General features: G+C 44.7%; 1 protein-coding gene across 1 annotated transcript; it reads right to left on the bottom strand.

Annotated features, from left to right (window-relative positions):
* Positions 1–684: 684 nt before the first annotated feature.
* HEY2 (hes related family bHLH transcription factor with YRPW motif 2) lies at positions 685–12,924 on the bottom strand. Its single transcript, XM_062187704.1, has 5 exons — positions 12,816–12,924; positions 11,077–11,155; positions 10,865–10,948; positions 8,517–8,598; positions 685–2,653 (listed from the first exon to the last, which is right to left on the bottom strand). Exons 1-5 carry the CDS (start codon positions 12,896–12,898, stop codon positions 1,965–1,967), a joined length of 1,017 nt encoding a protein of 338 aa, XP_062043688.1. The 5' UTR covers positions 12,899–12,924; the 3' UTR covers positions 685–1,964.
* Between the last annotated feature and the right edge of the window lie 348 nt (positions 12,925–13,272).

Below are 13,272 nucleotides of genomic sequence, written 5' to 3'. Positions count from 1 at the left end.
CCAAGACCCACAGTTAAACGGCAGAAAGGTGGCCATTTGGCATGGTGGGTAACATGCTGCTTGGGACACGTGCATTATTGGAGTGCCTAGTTCAAGGCTGGGCTCTTCTACTTTGGATCCAGCTTCTTACAAATGTGCACCCCTTGAGGCAGATGACAGCTCAAGTACTTGAGTCCTTGCCGCCCATGTGAGAGACCTGGATTGAGTTCCAGGCTCCTGTTCCTGCCTTTCAAATAATGTGAAAATATATAACTTACTAAAATTTTTTTTAAAAATAAATACAACTGAATTAAAGAAAAAAAGGCAGAGAAAACTGATCACTTCTCACTTCCAAATGTCTTATCTGCCTATGTTTTATTCACAAACTCAGAAAAATGTTATTTTCAAGCAAGCTGTGATAAATTAGTCAAATGATTTTGAAAGGGAGAAAGAAAAGCCCTGGCTTAAATTGTTAGCCGAAGGTGGCCTCTCTTGAAATTCACGTCAATTTTCCATTCTGCAAAGTAACTCATCCACATAAAAAATTGTCAAAACGGACTTCATTTAATTAGTGATATGTAAAGACCTTTGCATAGAAAAAGGTTACAAAGTAATGCGAAAAATACTAGGTACAGTAATTTTAAAACAAATATTTCAAAGTGTAATTTGCATAATGTTTAACATTCTCATAAGGCTTATTGCTTTCTCCACACAGCAGAGAAATGAAGTGCATAATAATACATGCTGTGTCTCTTTCAAATATAAAATCTGACGTGCTCCATTTCAATGTATTAAGAGATTATTTTGTCATTAAACAAATCCAAAAAAACAAAACCAAAACACCATTATGTTGCACTAGTCTAGGCCGAACAAAAATAATTTATATACATCCTATTGCATACATTCATCTTGATTTGGGATCAAACACAATCACTAACTTGACAAAGAGCATTTACAAATCATGACTTTCTTCCCAACACTCTCTCCTTGTCTCATCACCTCTAGAAATGCAACTTGTCCCCAAAGGTGACAAGAATAGATGTTACACATTTTCAGGAGAAAATGATGAGGATAAATATATAAAAATAGTCCCAATGAGACTGAATAAATTAATCCAAACTCTTATGAACTGGGAGTTTTCAAGTTGGCATGACTCAAACAGCTTCTGGTGGGCACACAGGCAACTGTTTCTAGGTGCACTATAGAAATGCACTGTTTAGATAAAGCAGCACCAGATGTTGAACCATCAAAAAGGAAAGGTTCCCCGGGGACTTGCAGGCAGAGGAGAAATGCTTGCTAATGTGAGCACTGATGGAATATGAATAATTGCTTATGCCACTGCATTCCTAAACGTCACCAATTCGCAAGTCGGTACAAAGAAAGAAAACTAAGATAAGCTCTGTCAACTTCAGAATTATTTTCAACAATCCCTTTGCCCACTAAAACCCGTGGTTTTGAGAGAGGACCCTTGTCTCGCATTGTATTAAAATGTCTGCAGCCCAATGCAGGGCGTGTCTCCCTCTCTTTCCCTTACCTAACCCCTCTGCCCTCCTTTCTGTGTGCAATATTGCATGTTCACAGGAAAACTTTCCTAGCTCAGGCACTTAGGAAATACGAGTATTTCTTTTTTTCCCCTCCATCTACTTTCAAGAGAATTCAGTCGGGGCATTTTTCTTCCCCAAGGCAGACACACTGACGCCCTGCTGGATGGTTCTGCCCTTGCATTTTCCAGGGAACTTGTAAGTGGAAACAAGGGTGCAGTTCTCAAAGTGGCTGATGTCAGTTACCAAGCTGCCTTTAAACAAACAAACGACAAAGGGACAATACCACGTTTCCAACGTGTGAGGTTGTGTCTCAAATAGCTTTATTGTTCCTCTGTGGATCTGCAGGCAGATATCTGTATGGCTACCTTCACGGTGAGAGGTCTGAAGCCGATTCTGAAATGAAGGACATTCAGTTGCTACTTGGAGAAGTTCAGGGAAAAATTAGAAGGCGCCAACTTCTGTCCCCCAGGGGCGGTAAGGTTTACTGTTTGTTCCACCGCTTGTCTGCTGAGGACTGGAGGCCGCTGACACGGCCAAGGGTGGGCTGATCGCCGTCGCCGCCGCCACTGCTGCGGCCGCGTTTGGGGGGAGCATGGGGAAGGCCCCCGCGAACGACAGAGGAAAGCTGTGTGCAGCTGCCGTGGCGGCGGCGGCCGCGGCATGGACGGTGGCTGACAGCGACAAGAGAGAGGTGGACAGCGGCGGCACGCAAGGGGCGACACTGCCGGTGGATGGCATCCGAAGGGCGGAGTCTGCGTGGGCAAACGTGGCCGTGAGCAGGGCAGAGCCGTGGGCCGGAGGCACTTCGGAAGTCGTGGAGAGGCGACAAGGGGCCGACTCCGAGGTGTGGAGTCCGTTGGGCTGGAGCAGGGCGGCGGGCAGGTGGTGGAAGGCGGCGGCCCAGTGGTGTGGGTGCAGCGCGTGGTGGTGGTGGTGGGCCATGGAGGACGTCATGGCCGCCGCCTCCCGCTGGGAGGCGCAGGTGCTGAGATGCGAGACGAGGCGCACGCGCAGGGGGTCTGCGGAGTCCAGGCCCTCCACGGAGCTCAGGTACCTCGCCACCTCCGTCAGGCACTCTCGGAAGCCGATGCTCATGAAGTCCATGGCAAGAGCGTGGGCGTCGAAGTAGCCTAGGAGGGGGTGTGGGCCACGTGGGGGTAAGGAGAGAAGGGAGGCATGTGGCAGTCAGGACAGGGGCGCCTGACGCCACCCTGTGTCCCGGGGAGACCGGTAGAACGAGAGCCTTTCCTGGAATAGGGCCTTCGTCCCGCCACACCTCACACGCGGCAACGCCACCTGCCTGGGTAGTTCTGTGACTAACCATCACTGTGGGGGGAAATGAGGACCATGGCGCTGCCCTGGCTTTCCTATCCTGGGACAGGCAGTGACCCAGCACACTTCATCCTGGACAGCACAGTTCCAGTCTCCCTGTCTCTGTAACGAGCTCACCGGAAACCTCATCATGCTCGTGGGATTTGCTCGGAGAAGCCCCGTGTGTCCCAGCTTGGGCGCTTGCTCTAGAAATGCGCTAGAATCTCAACAAAAGTGCAACGTGCAAATGATTCTTGACTTTTTTTTTTATCAGCACATTGAAACATCTTGTCACTACTTTGTATGAAAAAGATTACTGAAGACAAAGTGTTTTTAGAACGAGGTGGTTACTAATTTTAAGGTTTTTTTTTTTTTTTTTTCCTGACAGGCAATATGAGGTTGTTTAACAGAGCGATTACTGTAACTCCTAGTTTTTCGAAAGTTCGAATATGTTATCTTTCACTGGTTAGACTTATGACATCCACCTGAGGAAAAATCGTGTTATGTCAGTGAGCATGCACCACCCCACGTCTTTGGTTCTGATGACACTGTGGGGTCACATCTATCAGAGTCCCTTTTCACTAAAAGAAAGTATATTAGAATGTAAAACAGCAACTTATTATTACAGTGCAATTTAGACAATAATAATCAGACATTTGGGGAAATATCACCTACACTGAATGAGTAATGTCCAGTATGCACAGCGTTTTTCCATTTGCAACTTTTTTAAAGATTTATTTATCTGACAGAGTTACATAGAAGGAAGGACAGATCTTCCACCCACTGGTTCACTTCCCAGATGGCCACAAAAGCCAGGAGCTTCTTCCAGGTCTCTCATGTGGGTGGTAGGGGTCCAAGCACTTGGGCAATCCTCCACTGCTTTTCCCATGCCATTAACAGAGAGCTAGATGGGAAGTGGAGCAGCTGGGACATGAACCAGTGCCCATGTGGGATGCTGGCATTGCAGGCGGTGGCTTTATCCACTACACCACAATGCCAGCCCCCACTTGCAACTTTTTAAAAGGTAATTTTCAAATGAAAGGTTTAGACTACTCATTTTGAGATAAGTGTTTATATGAATGGGAGATATTCACATTCAAAGGAGGTTATTTTCATTTAAGGCATTTATTACATTATCTTTTCATGCTTTTGCAGATCAAAGAATTACTGTTTCACTTGTCATCTACTAAAAGACTATCTTGGGGCCTTTATTTTGGCACAGCAGATTAAGCCGCCACTTGCAACATTGGCATCTCATGTTGGAGTGCCGGTCCAGAGTCCTGGCTGTTCTGCTTCCAATTCAGCTCCCTGCTCATGCACCTAGGGAAGCAGCAGAAGATGATCCAAGTTCTTGGGCCCCGGCCACCCACGTAGGAGACCTGGATGGAGCTCCTGGCTATTTGGTGTCTCTGTCACTGTGACTTTCAAATAAATAAAAATAAATTAGGCTATTGTAATCTATAATCAAAGCATTTTGAACAATAGTCACGTATATTCAGTGTCTATAAACAGAAATGTGGAAGTCCCAAAAAGATGACTGGGACACAAATGTACACCACTGAAACAAAACCAACAGCACAAAGCAGATTTTTTTTGTTGTTGTTGACAGAGTTAGACAGTGAGAGAGAGAGAGACAGAGAAAACAGTCTTCCTTCCATTGGTTCACCACCCAAATGGCCACTGCGGCAGTGCGCTGCGCTGATCCGAAGCCAGGAGCCAGGTGCTTCTCCTGGTCTCCCATGTGGGTGCAGGGCCCAAGCACTTGGGCCATCCTCCACTGCCTTCCCGGGCCACAGCAGAGAGCTGGACTGGAAGAGAAACAACCGGGACAGAATCCGGTGCCTCAACCAGGACTAGAACCTGGGGTGCTGGCGCCACAGGCGGAGGATTAGCCAGGTGAGCCACGGCGCTGGCCAGCACAAAGCAGATTTAATATTATAAAAGCAAAGAATATTATAAAATGTTAAAAAATCAGTGGCAGAAATCATTATCATCCCAGGACACTGGCACGGTCAGAGAACTAAGCCTCTGGGATTAGAAGGAAAAGCTATTCCTGAGGAGGAGCCTCTATGGAAAGATTTCACATTTCAGTCCTCAGGGTCTCTCTGAAGGCTTCTCATTTCCATAAGAGAAGGAAGGAGGTCCTGATTAGTGGTGACTGACTCCTGAAATCCAGAGGGGGTTAGAAATTCAGGATACTCTTAAGTCTTCTCTAGCAACTACTGTCATGCCAAGACAGGTGAAAAAGAATGAACTATCAGAATTGGAAAGCCAGGAGCATCTAAGAATTTTCATTAGCAGTCATGAAATCAATGCAATCTGTGGTTTGCCAGCTATATTGTTGTATATGGCCAACTCCACTGTTGCATCTTAAGGAAGATAAATTATGTGATTCCTACGCTGTTGTTAACTACAGAGGGAGGGGATTATGAGCAGCTATCTCCTATAAAATAGATACTGGGCCAACAACAGCATACATGCCCTTACCACTGTTCTACAGTCTCTGAAAAAATGTTTTCATTTATTTATTTGACAGAGAGAGTGAGTAAGCGAGCCACAGAGCTCTGATCTGTTGGTTCACTCCCCAAATGCCTGCGATGGCCAGGAATGGACCAAAGTTGGGAACCAGGAACTCAGTCCAGGCCTCCCACATGGTTGGGCAGGGACTCAACCACTTAAACCATAACCACTGTCTCCCAGGATTATCATTAGCAGGAAGCTGGAGTTAGCAGTGGGAGCCAGGACTCAAACCCAAGTACTCTGATATGAGATATCAATGTTTTAACTGCTATGCTAAATGCCTGGCTCTGTTCCATGGACTTAGAGACTTAACTCCTAACAACCTTGAGGGAGACACCATCACTGACTTCATTTTACAGAAGACAGAACTGGGACTCAAACAAAATTAATAATTTCTGCTGTCGTCACTGAGTTACTAAATGGTAGAGTGAGGATTTGAAGTCAGGCATCCCAGCTTCCCACAGCTTCCTTTTCCACTGGGAAAGGAGGCAGCTGGGAGTCTTCAACAATGTGAGCTCCAAATGCCACACTCCTTCTTCAAGACCTACACACCCTGCTGGGCGATGACCTCGCCAGTGACCTGGCACTGACCCAACATGTATAGAGCCTGCTTGGAAATGTCTGATCACAAATTATTCTGGGATGAATTCTAGGATGGCAGAGTAGCCAAGAATGGCTCAATTTTATAATAAAGCTGAGGAATAGGATTGCACTGAAGTACAGCACATGTCACGTAACCAAAACCCTGGTAAGAATTCTTGGCCAGTGGCTGACAATGCCAAAGGAGGCAGAGCAGTGAAACAACTTTCTTGCACATCAGTAACACAATTGGTCTCTTAACAGCCTGAGGTAATACTGTGGAGATAGAGGCCTCTGAAGCTCACCTGCTGGAAGCACAGTACTTCTGTCTCAGGTCAAAAGCAAGAAGTGGCCTGGCTGGGATGGATCAGTAGCTTCCAGGAGTTAATCCAATTCTCTCCTCTAGTATGTAAGAATGTTTGCTTCCTATGTCACTCTTTTCATTTAGGACAGTTCCTTAGGGAAAGTGCAACCTGGTCACACCACGTGGGCTTCCCTGTATAATGACCACAGTCTCTACCCTCACACCTGACACAGGTAAGGTGGTTACAGTCAGGTTGATGTCCTAGAGGTTCTAGTAGTATGGCCATACAGGAATGAAATGCTGAAATATTTTTGGTACTAGTTGGTAAATAACAGCTTTCCTCCAATGCCCTACCCCAGTGCTGATCCTGAATCCAAATGCTATGTAGTAAAAGACTAACACTGATGGGGATAGTGTTATGGCACAATGTTGATGCAATGTGGATGCCAATTCAAGTCCTGTTTGCCCAACTTCTGATCTGACTTATTGCTAATGTGCCTGGGGAGGCAGTGGAAGATGGCTCAAGTGTTTGTTTGTGTCCCTACCAAGCACATGGAAGACCCAGATGGAGTTCCAGGCCCTGCTGTTGCGGCCATTTGGGGAGTGAACCAGTGGATAGAAGTTCTCTTCCTAATTCTTTTTTTTTTTTTAAAGATTTATTTACTTATTAGAAATGCAGAGTTATATAGAAAGAGGAAGAGAGAGAGAGAGAGAGCGCGTGTGAGCGAGCTTCCATTTGCTGAGTCACTCCCTAAATGGCCACAACAGCTGGAGCTTCTTCTGGATCTCTCATGTGGGTGCAGGGGCCCAGGTACTTGGGCCATCTTCCACTGCTTTCCCAGGCACATTAGCAGGGAGCTAGATCAGAAGTAGAGCAGCCAGGACTTGAACTGGCACCCATATGGCATGCCAGCACCACAGGTGGCAGTTTTACCTGCTATGCCACAGCACCAGCCTCTTTTTTTTTTTTTTTAAGATTTACTTATTTATTTGAAAGTCAGAGTTACACACAGAGAGAAGGAGAGGCAGAGAGAGAGAAAGGTCTTCTATCCGCTGGTTCACTTCACAATTGGCCTCAATGGCCAGAGCTGCACCAATCCAGAGCCAGGAGCTAGGAGCCAGGAGCCAGGAGCTTCCTCTGGGTCTCCCACGCGGGTACAGGGGCCCAAAGACTTGGGCCATCTTCCACTGCCTTCCCAGGCCAGGGTAGAGAGCTGGATTGGAAGTGGAGCAGCTGGGAGTTGAACCGGTGCCCATATGGGATGCTGGCACTGCAGGCAGCGGCTTAACCCGCTACGCCACAGCATTGTCCCCAAGCACCAGCCTCTTAACTCTGCCTTTCAAAAAAATAAATCAGAAAGCACAGGGGAAGGGAACGGGGTAAGGGAAGGGGGAAAGAAGAAAAGACTAATGCTGAGCACAGAGAGGGGTCTAGACCTCAGCTGCAGCCCTGTGATACCCTCTCCTTTTCCATTTGTTAACTACACTGAGTAACACCTTTGGCTAAGATAAATTTCAGTCTTCCTTGAAGGGTGAAAAAGAGACAAAATGGCAAAATCAAGTCTGAGTAATGGTGGGCCAGTGGGACAATGAAATCCGAAGGAATGTTTCTGGTTTCAGGGTCTCAGTCTGTTTTCAGCATGTGACCAGGGTCTCTTTCTAAGTCATGATAAAGCACACAGATGGCATCTCTCCAGTGCCCTAGGCCCAGAGCACCTGCTGTCTGACCCTACTCCATTAATGGTTTCTAACACAGAGCTTCATTACCTGCACTTCACTCTGCTTGGTCTAAAACCAAATTCAAGCAAAATTTGAAAAAAAAAAAAAAAATTCTGGGATCACTTCCTTTGGAATAATTAGGCGATCTGAGTCCTAATCTTGCTTTAATGGAAAGAGAGGAGAGAAGAGATTACCTCTAGCCTTCTGTTTGTGTTGGGATGTTTGTGTGTTTGTTTTGTCTTTCTGTACAGATTCCAGCATGTGTCTGTGAAGCCCCAAACAAATCTCTGACTAGGCCGCTGTGAATGAGGCTTTACTTTCACAGTATTATGAACGCAAACACAAGCCCAGGGTCAAGTGTTTCTTCTGTTCCAGAAGTTCTTTCCCACGAGTTCAATCCTGCCATTAGCATTGATTTCCATGGCTTTAATCTGGGACCGCCTATCGCAGCTTGTTAAAGAATTGTTAAAGAACTGTTCAACTATGACTGCTTTACAATATTAGAGGGAACTGCAAAGAGAAAGGTGGAAAAGGAGAAAAAAATGAAGTCACTCACTTACCTTTACCTCCTGTTGCCTGAAGCATCTTTAAATGATCCACTGTCATCTGCAATATTTCAGCTTTTTCTAACTTTGCAGAACCCTGCCAAAAAAAAAAAAAAATCAAAGTTTCATATGTCCTATAGAAATGGATATGAAATGTTATTTGCTGAAATTAGTATTACGCTTTCAATTTTCCCTCTCATTAGAAAATTTTGTTGTTTTCACAGAAAAATCTGAATTCTTTCCAAATTTTACTTGAAAACATTATTGTGTCACACCTGTTGACAGGTATCTGCCATTTTAATTTTTAAAGACTAAAATAAGGCCTAATAAATAACTTTTAAATCATAATAATGAAACTCCTAAACTACCCCAACTATCACTGTCTTGGTTAGTCACACATTTTGAAACCTACAATAGTCTTATATAATGCTGAAATGTAGATCAGTTAAATACCAATTTTGGAAGGTAAGGAGACAAGATTTTAGTAAATTACTTTTAAAATTAGATTTTTAAATACAGAAAGTTCTAGTAAGTCCTTAAGGTAACTTATACTACACCAGTAAAAGCAGAAACAAAATAAGAGGCTTTTTAAGGTGTGTCTTCAGTAATCACCAGCAGGTGTCACTGTGAATTCCAAGATAATAAATAAGGAATAACTTACTATTCATTTAGGCAGTACCATAAATGTGTAAGGTTCTCTAACCTTTTAGAATAGTTTTAAAATAAAAAATATACTTTTATGTTCCTTATTTTAAAATACAACTTAAAGAAATCCACTGAAATGCAAATTACCACCTCAAACTGTCCCAGGGGGCTGTGGGTGGCTTCTAATTTCCTGGAAGGGCTAAATAATTAAACCAACATGCCAGAGTTTTTTTCTCCCACATTGGAAAGGATACTAAAGTTTACTTCAGGTTCCTATACTTTCCTTGTTTTGTTAAATTATCAACACTCAGTACACGGGTATGAACGCCAGAGTTATTCAACTGCTCTACAGAACTCCTCTAATCATATTGTGACAGGGCCAGCTCCCTAGGGTTGGTAGCCAAGCTCCCCAAGTGGGAAAGCTTGTGTTTATGGTAACTAACTGCCAAACGACCGAGGTCTGCTTTTAAGGTTTGTTTAAAGTCAATATTTAAGGGGGGAAAAAAAATCTAACAAAATCTAACAAACCAAGAAAAAGAAATCACCAAACTGACTGCTCCTCGTAACTGAAGACACTTCTGTCCCGGACATAATAACAACCCCAGGGCTGACCAACAGTCCCTTTTGCAGCCAATCTTTGAAAATGCTACTCATCAAAACCGTTATTTCCATGTTACATTTTGCTTATCAAAGACAGCCCCAGTATACAGACTGGGTGTCTTTTTTTGTCTTAAAAATGGATAATCAATAGCACATTTCATTCTGCATTTTTGTCAATGTTCAACTTTTACAAGAAGGTATACAAGTAGCTTCAGTGAAAGTGACTAATAACCAAAACTGCAGTTTCTGGATAATTTCCAAGGGTTTTGTAGGGCTTGTTCTACAATGTTTGCAGATTCATGAAGTAAACAACAAAATGGAATAAACAAACAACTGTTGTCTTGTACTCTATTTGGAACCAAACGAAAAATATTTTCAACAAGCACATGTTGCCACATCCTTTGAACGACGCGCTTGGAAATCCGTGCCTTTGGCTACCGCGGCACAAAGAGGAACACAACTTTTTTAAACTACAAAGGAACATTTAAACATTTGGCTTTCTACTTTTCTAAGTATGCAAACTCTTTTTGGTAAAGCAAAGCTTGAAGTCTGAAAAAGGGCATTTACGACTAATTTGGTTTTTACTAAACTTCCAAAAAGATGTACCAAATCAAACATCATTCTATTAGCCCTGGGATTAAAAATGGAAGTATGTGGCTTGATAAATTTTATCAGAATTATTATTTGAGAAACAGAACTAGAGATATTTCTTTCTGGGGTTTATTTTTTAAATAAAAGGATTACTTAACAGTTTGGCAAAAAAATACTTCATTTACAATTTTTTTTTTTTTTTGCAGGGAAGAATACTATATACAACGCGGTCTTAAAACCACTACTGGTATTCATAGAAAGAACAGAGAAAGCATGAACAGTCTTACCCTTAAGGGGAAAATAAGCTAAAGAATGGAAATGTTTTTCAACTTCAAGATGGATTATGTTTTTAATAGTTTTGCCACAACAAAGCATTTTATTGAAATAGCTGCTCTGTGCCAGATCAGGGCACATACACCATTATTTTAATGAGCTTTAACAAGAACCCACATTCCCAGATGAGAGAATCAGATTGAGTTTTTTTTTTTGGGGGGGGGGGGGAGCGGTATGTGATGGGGGTAGCTTACTTGTTTTTCAAAAGCTGTTGGCACCAGCCGTCTCAACTCAGATAAACTATTATTTATCCGATCCCGGCGCCTTTTCTCTATAATCTATTCCAAAGAAAGCAAAACAACAAAAGTTTATGAATACACAAATGATAAAATTACAATGGAAAAATAGAACTGTTGCACATTAGGCTGGATTACGTGAAATAAAATGGGGGGGGGAAATCACATACCCCTCTCCTTTTCTTTCTTGCCATAATCTGAGATGTGGTTGTTGGAGAATTCGATCTTATCACAGAACCAGAACTTTGCCTAGGAGATAGGAAGAGTATATCAGGTGCTGCATTAACATAACAATAGTTTCTTCAGAGTACTTGATGGAATATCAAATAGTCAAAGTGATCGCACAGATCGTGTCTGTTATTTTAGTCTTAGTTCTTGCTTCACTTTTAACAGATTGCGCTTTTAACTCTGCTGACTCTTTTCAGGTAGGAATTATGTCCCTTTGTTTGGTTTTAAATCTGTAACGTGCTAATACAGATGTCAAGTCCATTGGCAAAAATGACCCTGAATCTTACTTGAGTCTCTCAGTGAAACAATCATTGAGTAGTTAGGGTGAGAAATTACATATTAATACTTCCTAGTTCTACTCCCACATATTTCTTAAGTCAATTAACCGCTAATAGAATCCTACCTCCTCCTTCCTGTCACACACACTGAACAAAGTAATAGCACTTTTAAAAATAAGAATCACATTAAGCACCACTATCAGATATACAGTCATCACATGTCAAACTGTTGTCCCTAGATGCAATCTTTAAAATAAACGCAAGTTATTGTATATTTCAAATTTTCAGTCATATCTTGTAATAGGGCAAAATGAACAAATTTAATGTGTGGCATACTGATCTTCCAAAAGCATGTCCTAAATTAACTATGCCACTAATAGGAAACTTAAAATTAGGTTTAGTACTAGGAAAAGCTTTGAAAATGAAACCACCTCTCAGCGGTCAGTATAAGCTTAAATCTCAAGCAGCTTGCTAATGAAATGCTATTTTTCCAAAGTTCAATCAAATTATCGTCTGGTCAGGACACTTTCATAGTCCTGCCTAGTTTGTATCTGTTGTGTTTCCTAACTCATGGGTACTACATTTTCCTTGCGTTCTCAAATTCTCCAGGTTTCTGTCATTTGCTCTTTTCCATTTTAGAAATGTTGCACACACCAGGTTCCTATTACCTCACCTTTTCACTTCTGGATCCTATTTCTGAATCAACTGTCCCCTATTATTCTCCCCCCCTTTCTGTTGGTTTCACCTTTCACGTGACACCTTCCGTTTTTCGGACCTCATTTTTTAAGATGACATAATGATACTTTAAAATTAGATTCTCTGCAACCCACGTCTCACGTAAACATCCTTGCTCTTATCGTCTGCAGGTTGTGGTTTGCACCTATTACAAATAGGGTAGGAGAGCAAAGTAGTTTTCCAGAAGTAGGAAGGATTTCGCTCTTTGACAGCTGCAGATAAATAATTAAGGCGCTTCTGGGGATGCCAATTAGAAGCAATTATCACTTGACCCGCCCCGGCGCTAAAACGCCTCTCGGTTCTTCTGCCTGTGCCACAGGAAGCAGGTCTGGCTCCTGGGATCACGACGCGACCTGCAGACTCAGGACCAGCGCGTCACGGAGATGATGCCCTGGCCATCCTCGCGGCCGCCACTCGCTTGCGGGTCGGCCAAGTCACGCACGGCCAACCCGAAACGCGCCACCGCCGCAGACTAATTCCCCCTCTCCCCTGGCCCATTGTGAAAGTGCCCCCAACAGTTGCAGTGGCGGGGGGCGTCTCTCCGGACAGCCGGGCTCCCTCCCACGCCCGCGCCCCCTCAGCATCCCGGACAGAACTTCCCTCCCCGCCACGAGCCGGCGGAACAGAACGTCGGGCTCCGGGGCGGCTCCCTCAGAGCGCGCGCTCACCCCGAGTAATTGTTCTCGCTCCCCACGTCGATGGTCTCGTCCATGTCGCTCTCGGAGGTCGTCTCTTCGCAAGGGCGCTTCATCGTGGAGAAGACGGCGCAGGGCCGGAGCCACGGGCGCCCTCCCCGCCCGCCTCCTTCCTCCCTCCCTCCCGCCCACCCTGGGCCTCCGCGGGCGCGGCTCTGGCGACGGCGGCGGCGGCGCGGTCGGCTCCTCGCAGCTCTTTCCCACGCCGCAACCCTGCTCCGCGGCAAGAGCCGGCGCCGGCCACGCCCCCCAGGCGGGCGGGGCCGCCTTTCAGCCCCCACAAGCCGGCCCCTGCGGCCCGCCGGGCAACGCCTCCTCGGAGGTCGGCGTGTGCTGCGATTGGCTGATCCGGGGGGCGGGGCCGCGCTCGCCAAGGCCCGCCTCCAGGCCGCAGTTCAGGCGTGGGAACGCGGCCGAGCACCTGGGAGCC

The sequence above is a fragment of the Lepus europaeus genome, chromosome 3, assembly GCF_033115175.1.
Source record: "Lepus europaeus isolate LE1 chromosome 3, mLepTim1.pri, whole genome shotgun sequence".
NCBI classification, from domain to species: domain Eukaryota; kingdom Metazoa; phylum Chordata; class Mammalia; order Lagomorpha; family Leporidae; genus Lepus; species Lepus europaeus.
The sequence above is the reverse complement of the archived record's forward strand: the minus strand, read 5'-3'. Positions and strand labels throughout refer to the sequence as shown.